The following is a 15,755-nucleotide window of genomic DNA, read 5'->3' on the forward strand; positions in this document are numbered from 1 at the left end:
GCTCACTGTATTTGCTTTTATTCTTGATGTCAAGCAGCCATTTATTTCTGCTGCTGCTGTTTGTGGTCATTGAGTTTTGAGTTATAGTGAGGGAAAACAGATTATCTGAAACAATGGGGCTTGCGGTTCCTCTACAGAGGCCTTGCTTCTGTAACTTTTGCTTTTGAAAGAACCCTCCTGGAGACCTTCAGCATCTCTTGACACACGTGAGCCTGTTGCAGGACAGACTGCGTGCATGCGCTGCTCTTGCCTCTCCTACCAGCCCGCGGTGAAAGGATGTGGAGAGCTGAACGACGGCAAGGGTGGTCAGCCCCTGGCATTTCGATTACATGGGGATCACAAGCAGTTCAAGTGCAGTGTCCTGCCGCGCTTTTGTCGTGAGAACAGTGGCGGGGTTGTGCAAAGCACAAGGCCTGACAGATAATACGAGCCTCCAGCTGTGGAAGGAAGCAATCCAGCAGAGAATGGTGAGGCCAACATAGACTGAATGTCCAGTTTTATAGTACAGGGATGGGACTGCAGCTATAGATAATGTCCAAGATTTTTCCAATTGTTTCCAAAGTATATAGCTATATGTATTATGCCTCTCCACCTTTAAAATTATTTGATATATTAGATTTGGACACATTGACAATACAGAACTAAGGTCTTCTATAGCTTGAAATGATTCTCGTGGTTCTCAGGAGTCAGAAGTTAAAATCGTGTTGTGGTAATTTTTGTACATTGTGAAACAGCTCATGTCAATTTTAGTCTTCTGTTTTCTTAACAGTACCTAAAATTATGCCTCCAAAACCTAGTTTTATCTGATAACTTCATAATGGTATTGCAAGAAAAATGCTCCACTAATTATTTCTAATAATGATGGATTGAGGAAAACAGCGTAATAAAGGCATTTAAATGTTGTCTTTTTCTGCACATTTTTATACGTATTTGACAGTATCGTTGAAATAGGCCTCTTCATCATACTGTGTATGTAGCTGTTCAGATTTAATTGACACCCCCTTTAATTAAACATTTGTTTCAGAAATTGAGCTGTGCCTTATATGACTTGAATTTCACACTTAGAGTTGCTGGAATGTGAATAAAATGCTGCTTTTCCATCCTTTTTTTAACATTCAGTTTTAGAAAGACTTAGTCTTGAAAACGGAGAAGTTGGTCAACGTTGTCATACTTACTCTGTATTTTTGAATCGGAGAGAGGGAGGTACCATCCTACTCAGGGGAAGAATTTTGTCAAAGGGTGTTAGAAAGGGTTTTATGTGTGTGTCCCAGCAAGTGAGATGCATCTCTACGGCCAAAGGAAAATGCTCCTAGTATAGCATATCTTACATGAACAGTAAAACAAAAATACAAACTTTTTCTCCCTTGACTCGTACCAATTCAGTCTGTGGAAAAAAAAAAAGCTACCACCAAAGCTGTTCTGTGGCAGCACTTGAATATCTGGGCTTTGGTGTCTTGGGCGGCAGCCTGTTGGGTTCTGCAGCAATTTTTCATGCCAGTACAAGAGCATTTTTCCCCAAAGCGCTTGGTAGGCAGTGGCTTCATGTTTTGTTTCGTTTCAAGTTGGGAGCTTTTGAGTTCAAAAGATGTTCCCTCCCCAGGTAACAATGTGCGCGCGTGTTCAGAAGTACGCTTCGGAGTTCTTCACCTAAGCTTGCTCTAACCAAATTTCAAAGCAGTATTTAAATACCAGTAGTTAAAAGGAACTTTGGTTTATTGTTGTGTTAACAGAATGTTATGTAAGAAATACTGGCAGCTGATGTCATAACATATAAGTAACTTTGTTTCAATGAAGCAGAATTGTTGAGGTGCTTTCTTTCAAGGTTGCCATCTTCTCTATTCCTGGCCTAGTATTTACTGGCTTTGTGACTTAGCCCTACTATTTTTATTCTCTCTTCCTCTTTCTCCAAGAATTTGCAGTGTGACATTTTGAACAATGTAGCAGAATAACCTCACCTGTCCTAGATCATATAAGACTTTGGACAACAATTTACAGCTGGCTTAATTACCATAGGCCATGAGATGGTGGGTGCTGCAAGTCAAAGATTCTTTGATGCAGTAATATGATGGAGGTGTAAGTCTGCAGTGCTTAACATGCAGCCCCTCTTCAAAAATTAGTAACTCTGCAATGAACCTGCAGTATGTGCTTTGAAATGTGGCTGTTGGCTTAGATCTTCACATAAAATATTTGCAGACACTTGTGGGTTCGAGGTCGTGTTTTCAGCAAATTTCTGTAACCCCCATGATTACATGAATAATCCCCATATACATATATTCATATATATGAGGCACATCATACCTACCAGCTTTCCCTACATGTTAAGAGTTCTTAGCTGTTCTCAGTGACCATAAGCGGCTCTTACCACACACGTATGTTGGTGTTTGTTTAGCCAAGTGGTTTGTGATTTAGCTTTGCTGTCTGAGCAGGTGCTGGTAGATAATAGTAACATCATTTCACTAGGTAATGAGTGGTGGCTAATGGTGGAATAAAAAAAAAAAAAAAAGGCAAAATGAACTCAAATGCTAGCCAAGGGAGATGAGTTAAAAGAACAGCCTTAGTATTCACATCTGCATAATGGGCATTTTGAACTCAATACCTTTTTTTGGTGCTTAGTTACTTTAATGTTTAATCAATTCCATTCATTAAATATGTACGGTCTTTAACATTTGTATGCAATGACATTCACAGTTGGACAATATTCTAAGAAGTCACTGCAACATGTTTCTACATTTTTTTTTTATGCTTCTCCAGCTAACACAACTTGGATTTACATTTTTTGAGCAATTTATGCTGTTATTTTGGATATGGACTTTTTTGTGTGTAAAAGGCATTCATTTTTTCTAGCCTGTCTTCCAGAACAAACAACTAGTCAGATTTTTACAGATGCCTGAAGGTTTGAAGAATTTACTTTGAAGAGCATAACATCTACCACTATTCTAGATACAGGAACAGAGGAATTCTGGTGCACAGCAAACGGCTCCTTGAATTAAAAATCAAGTTGCATCAGTATTTTAAAATTCATTAATCAGAATAGTGTGGAAATGGTCATGCAGTCATCTTCTGCTGAATTTTCTGTAAGGATTTTTTCTTAGCTTGTATATGCACTTAGTCTTTATTTCATTCTCTCCAATGCCAAAATACTGATTTTTTTTTTTTTTTAAATAGGAGGAAAAAAGATTCAAAAGTTGATTTACAGAATAGTAGCAACTATTGTGTGGGATTGATGCAAACTTCTGCTAATCTAAACCAGTCCCAAAAGGGATTTGACTAGTGGGTTTATAGTATTACACTGTAATTTATGTCGTGAAACTGTGTGGTGATCGCTGTCTGTCAGTGTAACATGCCAGTTTGTCCTTTTCCCTCGAGCCATACCCTTTCAAGGTGGCTACATTCGCCTGTGCTCTTAAGAATAATTTTCAAGAGGTCTCTGGAGTAGCTTCTCCGCTGTCTTCCAGGAGACTTGAGACTTGGCCAGGTACCGGTGGTACTTTTAAGCGACGGCACGGATGGGCTGTGGGGTGGATGTGTTACTGGGCTGCAGTTAGTTGTTGACTATAAATTTCAAAGGAATACCGGAAGCTCATACCAGTAATTCTTTTCCCTTATTAACCCAAGACTTCTGGCAAGGCAAATGTCTATCTTTCATATTTCTTGTAAGTGATCAAAACAGTGTTGGAGGTCAGATGTGTGTGTCCTTTACGATCTTAACTGTGAATGAGTTTGGTGCAGCACTTAAAGGTTATTAAAGATACTAATATCTTCCACAATTTAGCAATATTTAATTATGGAATTCAGCTCCAATGTATGGATAGACTGTGTTTAACTTCTTCCCTCCCGGCATCTGAGTATGTTTATCCCATCCCACCAGAAATAACTCAGTGGTTTTACAGTTCCATTAGTATTTTGGTTAACAGCAAAAATACGAGCACAGATAACTGTAGGTTAATTTGAGATGTCTTGGTTTGACCAATAAAATGAAGTATGGGCAAATAAAGATTATTCTCCTCTTTTAAAACCTTACTCTGTTGTCATGTGAACTCCAGAATAAGTGGGACTACAGCATAAGCGTCAGCCGATTATCTGGACATGGGCAGTAGTGTGCGATCTCCTGTGCCTATTGCAACGTTTGTGCTAAGTGTTACGCAGGTATTGTAAAGGTGTAAAGGCAGATAACATTCGTTCTACAAAAGTGAAGGAAAGGGGAGAAAAAGGAGCCATATTTAAAATTTAAGTTACAAGACAATTGATGCGTTCCTCTTTAGATCTTTTGTTGCGGTAGACAAGTAGCTACTTTCCATCTGTTTCTTTCATTCATTTTCCTTTGCATCTTTCTTTTGCAATTCTTTTAATGCACATACACATATATTAAGTTCTGCCCTTCATTTATTCTTTTGTCATTGTTTCCATTTCACTTTCCCTGTGTTTCATTCCTGTATCTTTCTTGTTTAGACCAAGTGGAGGATCCAGCTGGCAGTAGCAGCCATGTAGGACCCTTCAGGAACCTGATGGTAAGTGCACGTGTGTACTTATACTCAGGCTTCCACCAGGTTCTGTGTTCTGAGGCGTTTTCCCCCTCCTGCAGGCTTCTGTTAGTTCTTGACTTCTTAAACTGTAAGAAAATTAAGGGACAGACCATGGGCTACTCATTGATATCCTTTGTATCAGAACAGTAGGTTGCATTTTCATTGAAAGCCTGCAGGAAGAAAATTATGCAAATCTTTCAGGTTTACATGGATTTAAAAAGCACTTTGAGAACTCATGGAGGAAGGTCGTATCAAAAGCTATTAAATATTTTCAAAAGTTCCTGAACTCTAGACATGTGAAAGCTGGGAGAGCATATCAATGATGTATCACCACTTTTCTGTTATCCTTAAATTCTCTTCCTGGGCATCTGCTATTGAGCATTCAGGGCCACAAAGTGGATGCGTCTGGGACAGTCCTTGCCATGCTTGAGTAGAGTGGATTCTTTTAACCTTTATGAAGAAAGCTGCAACCTAGAAAATGAACAAACTAAAGTGGTAAAAGGAAAACATCAAAAATCGGTTGGTATCTCCAGTTGATATGTGTCAGAAATTGATCTGATGCATCTAAAATTACGTATGTACGCAAGCAGTTTTGCTCACTATTCTGAATAAGGGCATGTAGGTGCTAGATGAATCTTCAAGTGTGTTTATGCTTAAAGGCAAAGAACTTGAAACATTTCCAGCTCTATCAGTGAGCAGGTTGCATCGTGAGCAGGTTCCATCTTCTTTTTTTTTTTTTCACGGAGTGTGGCAAGAGAACTTGCAGATGATCCTCTTTCCGTCAATAGCATAAGAAAGTATGTGACTGAAAAAACTCCATTTTGGGTACAAATCCTGCTATTCTAGTGATTCCCAGATTATAATTGAGGTGCTATAAATTTTGTATTCTGTAAATGGATGACACTTTGGAAAACGTATGCACGCTTTAGCACTTATGAGTGATTTTTACTGTTGGTTTTATGTATTTTGTCTCACACTTTAAAGAGCACAATATATTTCTAATCTTAATTTAAGAAAGAATTAGTTGGGTCTTAGTTTGAAGGCTTTTACAGTAACCTGTCGTTACGCTGTGAAATTCAGTGCTGCTGAAGTACCGGGGCAATTCTACATCTAATTCTACATCTGCGATACTATCATATGCTGCACTATCTAGTAAATTATCATCTCTGATTGTGGCCAAGTTTGGTGTAGATGAAGGGGGCCTGTGGAGCAATCTTTCCCGTGTGGTTTCCAGTCTCGCCTGTTAGAGGTGAGAGGTGACTCTAGAATTTTGTCATTTAAGTCAAGATACTGATGTTGGTCTTCAAACAATAAGCAGTCTGCAAAAAAGTTGATAGCTCTTCAAGGGTTCCAGTAACTAAATACATTTCATTACGTCGCTCCTAAGGTGTATTGTGGTGCTTGTTTGATTCCCTAAGAATGTATTGAAATTTCACGTTTAGACATTTTAACTAGAATTGGAACAGTTTGTTGATTGTGCTACTGTACAGGAGTGATTCCAGGTGACTTGACAGATATTTCTGGAAACATACTTGAAATCCTTCATACTCAGATCTCGGTACTACTGGTTGTAGTTACAAACATTAGAGGTGCTGATAATAAAAAATTATGTTCAAATTTGGACATTCAGTAGCTCGTCAGGTCAAGATGCACTTAAACTCCTTATGCCTGCATGAACACTAAAGTATACGCTAAGTCTTCTGACAACTTGCAGGTGTTTGGTATAAAATACAATTGAATATTGCATTGTCAGATAAAGCAGTGTCGGTTCTTTATGGCAGGTTTAGACACAGGGATTATTACAATATTTGAAGATATTATGAGATAATTGGTAGTTCACTTTATGAAGGGTGCATGCGTATTTTCCAAGGCTGACAAAAATTCATTCTGAGTGACTATTGTCAGTTTCTCAGACTAAAAACTGTTAAATTGGAATAAGAAAACTAAAAAAAAAAGAAAAAAAAAGGTAATTATATACATGAAACTGAAATACACCAGAAATCTGGGGAGAGCCTGTGAAATCTGAGCTCCTTGAGAGGAAATACAGCCGATTATTTAGATAGAATAGAATGTTCAAATAAAAACAAACATTTCCTTTTAAAGCTGACCCGTCTGTGATCTCTTCTATTGGAAGGGGGTGCATACTTGGAAATTTTCAGTTTGAATAGAGGAACATTTTTTAAAAGCATTTTAGTTTCTTGGCTCAAGATGTGAAAAATATTTTTGAGGAAGAAAAGGAAGAACTTGTCGATGGGATTGTGAGTTGGAAGAATGTGCTTCTAAATAAGAAATGGATTTAGGGCTATGATGCATACTTCTGGTTAGAAGGCAGGGTCATGCGTTAAAAAGTAGTGTTTTGTGTGTGAGAGGGAGCAAAGGACTAATTTGGATTGCTGCTTCTGGACAATTCTTGCTCCTGCAGAGGTGGTGTGTAGAAGTGTGAAGTTTCAGAGGAGACTGGTGTCTCAGCCACAGTGTTGTATGTAAAATAACTATTCTGTATGGAGAATATGGTCTTTGCAGTGAATTGGATTTGGAAGACCTTAATGTTTCATTTGTATTACACAGTCCTTATCATAATTTCTATATATTATAGGACTGAATCTTTGAGTAATGGAAAAAATAAGCAGTATAACTTTGTAGAGTATTGGTAAATGAAGTTTTCATTGTCTTTATATCTTGCGTCACTGATTGGGTCTTTGCATAATGCTATTTTGCCTTCATCTTTGCTGTGTTTATCATCCTGTGCAACTAATACACGCTTCTTAATTTTTCTAACAGAAATGTTAGCAAGCTTGTTTGTGTCAGTGGACATGATGAAATGCCTTCATATTTCACTGTTACCCAGTTCCATCTAATTTGGTTTTGCTGTCTTTGCCTGTTGGTCAAGATCATGCTGCTTTTAGTCTTCTCAATGTTACTCATAGAATCATAGACTCGTAGAATTATTTAGGTTGGAAGAGACCTTTAAGATCATCAAATCCAACTGTTAACTTTGCGCTGCTGAGTCCACTGCTAAACCGTGTTCCCAGGCACCACATCTACATGTCTTTTACACACCTATAGGGATGGTGACTCCCCCCCCTCTCTGGGCAGCCTGTGCCAGGGCTTGACAACCCTTTTGGTAAAGACATGTTCCCTAATACCCAACCTAAACCTCCCCTGGCGCAGCTTGAGGCCGTTCCCTCTCGTCCCATCACTGGTGACTTGGGAGCAGAGACCGACCCCCCCCTCACTCCAGCCCCTCTCAGGCAGCTGCAGAGAGCGAGAAGGGCTCCCCTCAGCCCCCTCTTCTCCAGGCTAAACCCCCCCAGCTCCCCCAGCCGCCCCCCAGCACACTTGTGCTCCAGACCCTGCCCCAGCCCCGCTGCCCTTCTCTGGACACGCTCCAGCCCCTCCAGGCCCTTCTTGTCCCGAGGGGCCCAAACCTGAGCCCAGCATTCGAGGTGGGGCCTCCCCAGGGCCGAGCACAGGGGCCCCATCCCTGCCCGGCTCCTGCTGGCCACACCAGCGCTGACACAAGCCCGGGGGCTGGTGGCCTCCTTGGCCACCCGGGCACTGCTGGCTCATGCCCAGCCGGCTGTCAGCCAGCACCCCCAGGGCCTTCTCCGCCGGGCACTTCCCAGCCCCTCTGCCCCAGGCCTGGGGCGCTGCCTGGGGTTGGTGTGACCCAAGGGCAGGACCCGGCACTGGGCCTTGTTAAACCTCACACAACTGGCCTCGGCCCATCGATGCAGCCTGTGCAGGTCCCTCTGCAGAGCCTTCCTGCCCTCGAGCAGATCAACACTCCCGCCCAGCTTGGTGTCATCTGCAAACTTACTGAGGGTGCCCTCGATCCCCTCGTCCAGATCATCAATGAAGAGATTAAACAAGACTGGCCCCAACACTGAGCCCTGGGGAACCCCACTTGTGACCGGCCCCCAGCTAGATTTAACTCCCTTCACCACAACCCTCTGGGCTCGGCCAGCCAGCCAGATTTTTACCCAGTGAAGAGCACACCCATCCAAGCCATGAGCCGCCAGCTTCTCTAGGAGGGTGCTGTGGGAGACAGTGTCAAAGGCTTTACCAAAATCTAGGCAGACACAACATCCACAGCCTTTCCCTCACCCACTAGGCAGGTCACCTTGTCATAGAAGGAGATCAGGTTAGTCAAGCAGGACCTGCCTTTCATGAAGCCATGCTGGCTGGGCCTGATCCCCTGGTTATCCTGCAAGTGCTGCGTCATGGCACGCAAGATGATCTGCCCCGTAACCTTCCCTGGCCCTGACGTCAGGCTGACTGGCCTGTAGTTCCCCACATCCTCCTTCCCAGGCCTTCTTGTAGATGGGCGTCCAGTCCATCTACGTTTGCTCACCTCCAGTCAACTGGGACCTCTCCAGTTAGTCAGGACTGCTGGAAAATGATGGGAAGTGGCTTGGTGAGCACTCCCGCCAGCTTCCTCGGTACCCTTGGGTTGATCCCATCCGGCCCCACAGACTTGTGTGTGTCTAAGTGCTGTAGCAGGTCGCTCACCATTTCCCCTTGGATTATGGGGGCTCCGTTCTGCTCCCTGTCTTCCAGCTGAGGGGGCTGAATTATTACTTCATTGCTTTTATTATAACTCTGTTCAAGTTGTTATTGAGAGTGTTCATACAAGTAGAGAAGCCTCTATGGGTTTCTACTTCCTAAAGCCTTCAGATTAACATTAAGGATTAACAGTATATGAAGAAATTTAATATTTTCCATATACTTGTATGAAATACAGTAATTTAATAGCTATCTGAAGGTGTTGGGTAACTGTATGATGTGAGCTGGTTAGCTCCGGACAATATATTTCTGTTAGTCTAGTCTGCTTTGAAAGTGAGTAAGGTATTTCAGAGCCATAGGTTTTTAGAAGCCCATTGTTGTCTTTACTTTTAGTTTCTTCTCAGCTCTAGAGCCTTACTGCTTTATCTGAACGATGATCTTTTTACTGATCTGGATTCATATTCCTCAGGAAAATAGGGTTTCTGCAGAAGTGTGTAATATTCCAAAGCTGGGTGTTTTAATTCTGCCATTCAAATATGAAAAATAAAAAGTGTTCAACAGGAATAATAAATGTTGGGTTTTTTCCCCTCAGGAAAGAAAAAGACTCAGGAAGGTAAAAACAAGGGAAAGAAGGCAGCGGATACAAAACAGAAAAAGGCTGATTTGGATTCTACCTCTGCAGATATGAGGGATTCTAAAGAGGGTGAGTTATCAACTGTCTTTTTTTCCTTCTATCTTTTTCAATCAAAGGACACTTTTTGTCACATTTAGTATGTCAGCATATTATGTTAGTGTAGCAAAGTGAACGTTTGCCCAAACTTTTTTTAGTAAGGAACTTGAATATCAGACGTATGTCATTAAACATGCAACTCTGACAGAGGGAAAACTAATGTACTGTAAAATATAGACATAAATCCAGACTCCTTAGAACAAAGAGCAAAGACCTTATTCTAAAATAATGTCTTTGGAGCTTAGTTGTACAGTCATTATTTATTGCTATTTAACAGAAGTCAGTGTCAAGGGGAGAGAAAAATAGTGTTAATGTACCGACTCGCTAAGCATGCTATTTGTCCTAAAAATGATTCGCAAAGGTTGTTTATAAATTGGCTTGCCTTTCACATCGTGTGTATGTGAAAATGCCTGAAAGATATTTTAAATATATAGCTCTTTGTCTGTTTTACAAGGATGTAAAACTTGCCGCTGCTGTTTAAAGCCCTGTATAGGTACTGATTTCTTTCAGTTGTCTTTTGTTGAACTTCTCTTGACCCATAACTCTTCCATTCCTTCATTCTTTTGTCCCTTCTGCTTGCACACCACGTGCACCACTGTTCCAGGCGTCTTACGCCCTAGCTAGGGAATGGCGAGGAACTTCTTGCTCTATACATGTAACCACTTCTGCAGCATTGTGTATATTGGCAGCAAAGTCATTTTCTTCAGCAATGGATCTACCTGACAGCAGATAGGCAAGACTAGCATGCAGAGGCGTGAATAAAGAGTCTGTCCACACCAGTAAATGAGATGCGTGCAGGCTCTGATTCAGAAGTGTAGGAAATAGCCATTCAGGCAATGACTAATAGAAAATCTGATATAAAGGATGGAAAGATACAAGGTACACCTTGCTATGCAGTACAGTCCAAATCCAGATTGTTTTATTGTTGTTAATTTGGGGGAAATGGTCACAATCCAAAACTTGCTTGGCAGGTTTCCTATGTACTTTATTTGTATGTATTCCCGTACTTTCCTGACATTTATTTGCCGGAAAAAAAAGTCCGGGAAAGTTTTTTGGGAGGTTTCTTGAAATGTTCTGGTGCTCTTCAGGCTGGTTTGGGTTTCTTGGCCACAATGCTCAGTCCAAAGACCCTCTGTTAAGTATAGGCAGTTGCCTACATTTTGCTGAAGTTCCAGAAAGGAAATTTTTCAATACAGTTCCAGTCGCAGAAATGAATCACAATGGTGAGAAATAGTGTTGGTGTGTTGGGTCATAAATGTTGGATATGTTGTGTTAGAGGAAGAGGTAGAAGATAGATGTAGCATACTTAAGTGTTTGTTTAAAAAAGACTCATGTTTTTCTCTTCATACTTTGTGTATCAGGTCATAAAGAGGAAGATGAAACGCCTTCTGTTTCTGCTGTGCTGTCCCTGGAACAAACAGCCGTGATTCAGGAAATGGTAAATCAAGATGTACTTCCAAAGCTGATGATCCCCAGCCCTACCAGTGAACCACAAATGGTAACTGAAGACAAACAAGGAGAAGCAATAAGCTGCGCATCAGATGATTTAGATGATGATGAAGAGGAGGATGATGAAGATGAGGAAGATGAAGAGGAGCTAGAAGACACCAGTATGCCTAAAGAAAATGCTGAAATGCCTTTGATATGTGAAGAAAAGCTAGACTCTATGGAAGAGCAAAAGAGTACATCGGAAGACTCTCCAGAAAGCTCTCCGAAGAAAAAGCTCGTTGTGAAAATTCCCAAAGCGAGAGGTGAATCAAATGGTGACGTTCAGGAAACGTTCATGTTTCCCTGTCAGCATTGTGAGAGGAAGTTTACAACAAAGCAAGGACTTGAGCGCCACATGCACATCCATATATCTACTGTTAACCACGCTTTCAAGTGTCGATATTGTGGGAAAGCCTTTGGTACTCAGATTAACAGGCGGAGACATGAGCGACGCCATGAGGCAGGGCCAAAAAGGAAACCGTTCTTAACACTAACGTCATCACAGCACTTGGATAACGTTGCTGATAACCAAGTAATTGTGGATGATGGTCTTAAAGATGACCTGAATGTTTCCAGTCTTGCGCAAGACACTGTTGTCTTGGATTCTGAGAAAGTTTCCCAAGAAATGTCAAACTCTGCTTTTGCTGAGGAAAATAAGGAGCCCAAAGAATTGCATCCATGCAAATACTGCAAAAAGGTTTTTGGAACTCACACCAACATGCGGAGGCATCAGCGCAGGGTTCACGAGCGTCACCTTATTCCCAAAGGTGTCAGAAGAAAAGGATTCTTTACTGAAGAGCCACCACTTCAGACAGAGCAGGCCCCACCAGTCCAGAGTGTATATATAGCAAGTACGGAAATAGAAGAGGAAGGTGAAGTAGATGATGTCTATATTATGGATATTTCCAGCAATATCTCTGAAAACTTAAATTATTACATTGATGGTAAAATTCAGTCCAACAGCAGCACTAGCAATTGTGACGTGATTCAGATGGAGTCCAACTCTGCAGACTTATATGGACTAAATTGTATAATCAGTCCAGTCACGGTGGAAATTTCCTCAAATTTAAAGGTTACACAGGCACATGTGAATGAACCTCCTAAGGAACCCTCTAGCAGTGGGAGCAATGAATCCAAAAAGAGGAGAACTGCCAGCCCTCCTCTAGTACCAAAAATAAAAACTGAAATAGACCCAGAACCTATAACTCCTACTAGCTCTTTAAACCTTCCTCTTAGCATTTCAACAGAAAGCTTGCCTTTTCATAAAGAAAAAGGTGTTTATTTGTCATCAAAATTAAAACAGCTCCTTCAGACACAGGACAGTAAGAAGATAACTCCATCAAGTGAAATCTCTAAACTAGGACCTTCTGTTACGTCATCACCTATTTTGCCTCCGGTATCCAGTAGATTTAAAAGAAGGACCAGCTCTCCTCCCAGTTCTCCACAGCACAGTCCAGTACTTCGAGACTTCGTCAAATCAGGTGAGGGAAAAACTGTGTGGAATGATAATATTCGGAGTTCAAAAATGCCAAAGTTAGAAAGCCACAGCAACTCACCTGCTTGGAGCTTGTCTGGAAGGGAGGAAAAAGAGACTTTGAGCCCTCTTTGCTTTGAAGACTATAAGGTATCAAAAGACTGGACAGCAGCTCCGACTTTTGGCAATGTGTGCAACCAGCAGCCGCTGGATTTATCTAGTGGTGTGAAACAAAGGTCTGATGTCAAAAGTAAGAATCAGGTTCCCTGGGAGTCTGTTTTAGATTTAAGTGTGCACAAGAAGCCTTGCAGCGATGCTGAAATTAGGGAATATAGAGAAAATTCCATACAGCCAACCTGTAGTGGTGTTAAAAAGAAGAAACCAACTACTTGCATGTTACAGAAGGTTCTGCTGAACGAGTATAATGGAACGGATGCAGCCACAGAAAGCACCCTCAGTGTAAACAGGAGCACAAGCCCAGGCAAATCCGTGGAGCCTCAGGCAGAACCTGACATGGATCCTGGAATATCTGCATCATCTGTTGACGCTCAGCCCCTTAGTTCCTCTGTTTCCCCTCTGCCACAGACATCTGCTGTACCTTCCATGTGCCAGCTGCCTCCTTTGCTAACACCAACCAATCCTCCTTCCCCACCACCCTGCCCGCCTGTGTTAACAGTTGCTACATCACCTCCTCCCCTTCTTCCGACAATGCCCTTATCAATTCCAGATGTCTCTGCCAGTGCTACTAACACTTCTTCTTGTCCATCGCCACTTTCTAACACTACTGCCCAGTCTCCGCTACCTGTCCTTTCACCTACGGTTTCTCCTTCTCCATCTCCTGTTCCTTCTGTTGAACCTCTTATTTCTGCTGCTTCACCTGGTCCTCCAACGCTCTCTTCCTCCTCTTCCTCCTCCTCTTCCTCCTCTTTCTCCTCCTCTTCATCTTCGTCATCTCCATCTCCACCTCCTCTTTCTGTAGTTTCTTCTGTTGTCTCCTCTGCTGATAATCTTGAAAATACTCTCCCAATAATAAAACAGGAAGAAGCTGAAAACGAACAACAGAAAGCAAGAGAAGATCCTCATAGTTCAAGTGAAACAGTAGTGGTGCAGGAAACGTTCAACAAAAGCTTTGTGTGCAATGTCTGTGAATCACCTTTTCTTTCCATTAAAGACCTAACGAAGCATCTATCCATTCATGCTGAAGAATGGCCCTTCAAATGTGAATTCTGTGTACAGCTTTTTAGGGATAAAACAGACTTGTCGGAACATCGCTTTCTGCTTCATGGAGTAGGAAATATCTTTGTTTGCTCGGTCTGTAAAAAGGAATTTGCTTTTTTGTGCAATTTGCAACAGCATCAGCGGGATCTCCATCCAGACAAAGAGTGCACACATCATGAGTTTGAAAGTGGGACTTTGAGACCCCAGAATTTTACTGATCCCAGTAAGGCAAACGTGGAGCACATGCAGAGCCTGCCAGAAGATTCTTTGGAACCGTCTAAAGAGGAGGAAGATGAAGATCTAAATGATTCCTCCGAAGAGCTTTATACTACTATAAAAATAATGGCTTCTGGAGTCAAATCTAAAGATCCAGATGTTCGTATGGGCCTCAATCAACACTACCCAAGCTTTAAACCACCTCCATTTCAGTATCACCATCGGAATCCTATGGGTATCGGAGTTACTGCAACAAACTTCACTACCCACAATATTCCACAGACTTTTACTACTGCCATTCGGTGCACAAAATGTGGGAAAAGTGTTGATAACATGCCTGAGTTACACAAACATATATTGGCCTGCGCGTCTGCCAGTGACAAAAAGAGATACACACCTAAAAAAAATCCAGTACCACTGAAACAGACAGTGCAGCCTAAGAATGGCATGGTGGTTATAGCTGGCCCTGGAAAGAATGCCTTCAGACGAATGGGTCAGCCTAAAAGACTTAATTTCAATGTTGAGATTAGCAAAATGTCCTCAAATAAACTAAAAATAAGTGCATTAAAAAAGAAAAACCAGCTTGTCCAGAGAGCTATCTTGCAGAAAAAGAGATCTGCCCAGCAGAAGGCAGAATTGAAAAATAATCCATCCGAGTCAGACCCGCACATCTGCCCCTACTGTAATAGAGAGTTTACTTATATTGGAAGTTTGAACAAACATGCGTCATATAGCTGTCCCAAAAAACCCATCTCTCCCTCATCTAAAAAGAATTTTTCCAAAAAAAGTGCAAGTTCTTCACCTGCAAGCGGTGAAAAAGGCACCAACCAGCGGAGGCGAACAGCAGATGCAGAGATCAAAATGCAGAGCATGCAGCCTCACTTGGGCAAGACGAGAGCACGAACCTCAGGACCCGCACAAACCCAGCTTCCCTCTGCGTCCTTCAAATCGAAACAAAACGTTAAATTTGTACCTCCTATCCGATCTAAGAAGCCAAATTCATCTTCATCACTGAGGAACTCTAGTCCTGTAAGAGTGTCCAAAATGTCCCACGTCGATGGGAAAAAAACTAAGGTGGTCGCTAAGAACAGTTCCTCTGGAATCTCGAGCAAAGCATCCCGGAAGTTGCACGTCAGAATACAAAGGAATAACAAAGCTGTTTTGCCAAGTAAGTCTGCTGTGGCAAGTAAGAAAAAGGCAGACAGATTCACTGTAAAATCTAGAGAGAGGATTGGAGGACCTATTACCCGAAGCCTACAGCAGGCGGCAAATGCAGAGGCAGCAGAAAACAAAAGAGATGAAAGCAGTACAAAGCAAGAACTAAAAGATTTCAGGTAAGCATTTAATTTGAAGTTGAAACAACACAGGAGCACGTTGGTTGCAGTTCTGCCAATTTTTTTGGTCTTTTTTGAGTTTCTCATACTTAAATAAAAAAAAAAAAAGGTTGCATTTCCTAAAACGTGGTTAAGTAGCTCAGTCATGCTGAGGCATGATGTACATACTTGATGCATTTTGTCATGTCATGAAATAATACATAGTTTGTATAGAGAATGTCTTTAATTATAAACTGAATTGAAAACTCTGGAAAAAAAAAATGTCA

The 15,755-nt window shown here is 41.6% G+C and overlaps 1 protein-coding gene across 3 annotated transcripts in view; it reads left to right on the plus strand.

Annotated features, from left to right (window-relative positions):
- PRDM2 (PR/SET domain 2) overlaps nt 1-15,755 on the plus strand; it is a 75,731-nt gene that overhangs the window by 42,140 nt on the left and 17,836 nt on the right. For 2 of the 3 annotated variants that reach the window (XM_064470563.1, XM_064470564.1), the window contains exons 7-8: nt 9,622-9,732; nt 11,121-15,489. In XM_064470563.1, coding sequence (XP_064326633.1) covers nt 9,622-9,732; nt 11,121-15,489 — 4,480 coding nt within the window. The remainder of the gene's footprint in view (nt 1-9,621; nt 9,733-11,120; nt 15,490-15,755) is intronic. The other variant, XM_064470565.1, reaches the window with a different exon arrangement.

Source organism: Phalacrocorax carbo, chromosome 20 (genome assembly GCF_963921805.1).
Source record: "Phalacrocorax carbo chromosome 20, bPhaCar2.1, whole genome shotgun sequence".
NCBI lineage: Eukaryota > Metazoa > Chordata > Aves > Suliformes > Phalacrocoracidae > Phalacrocorax > Phalacrocorax carbo.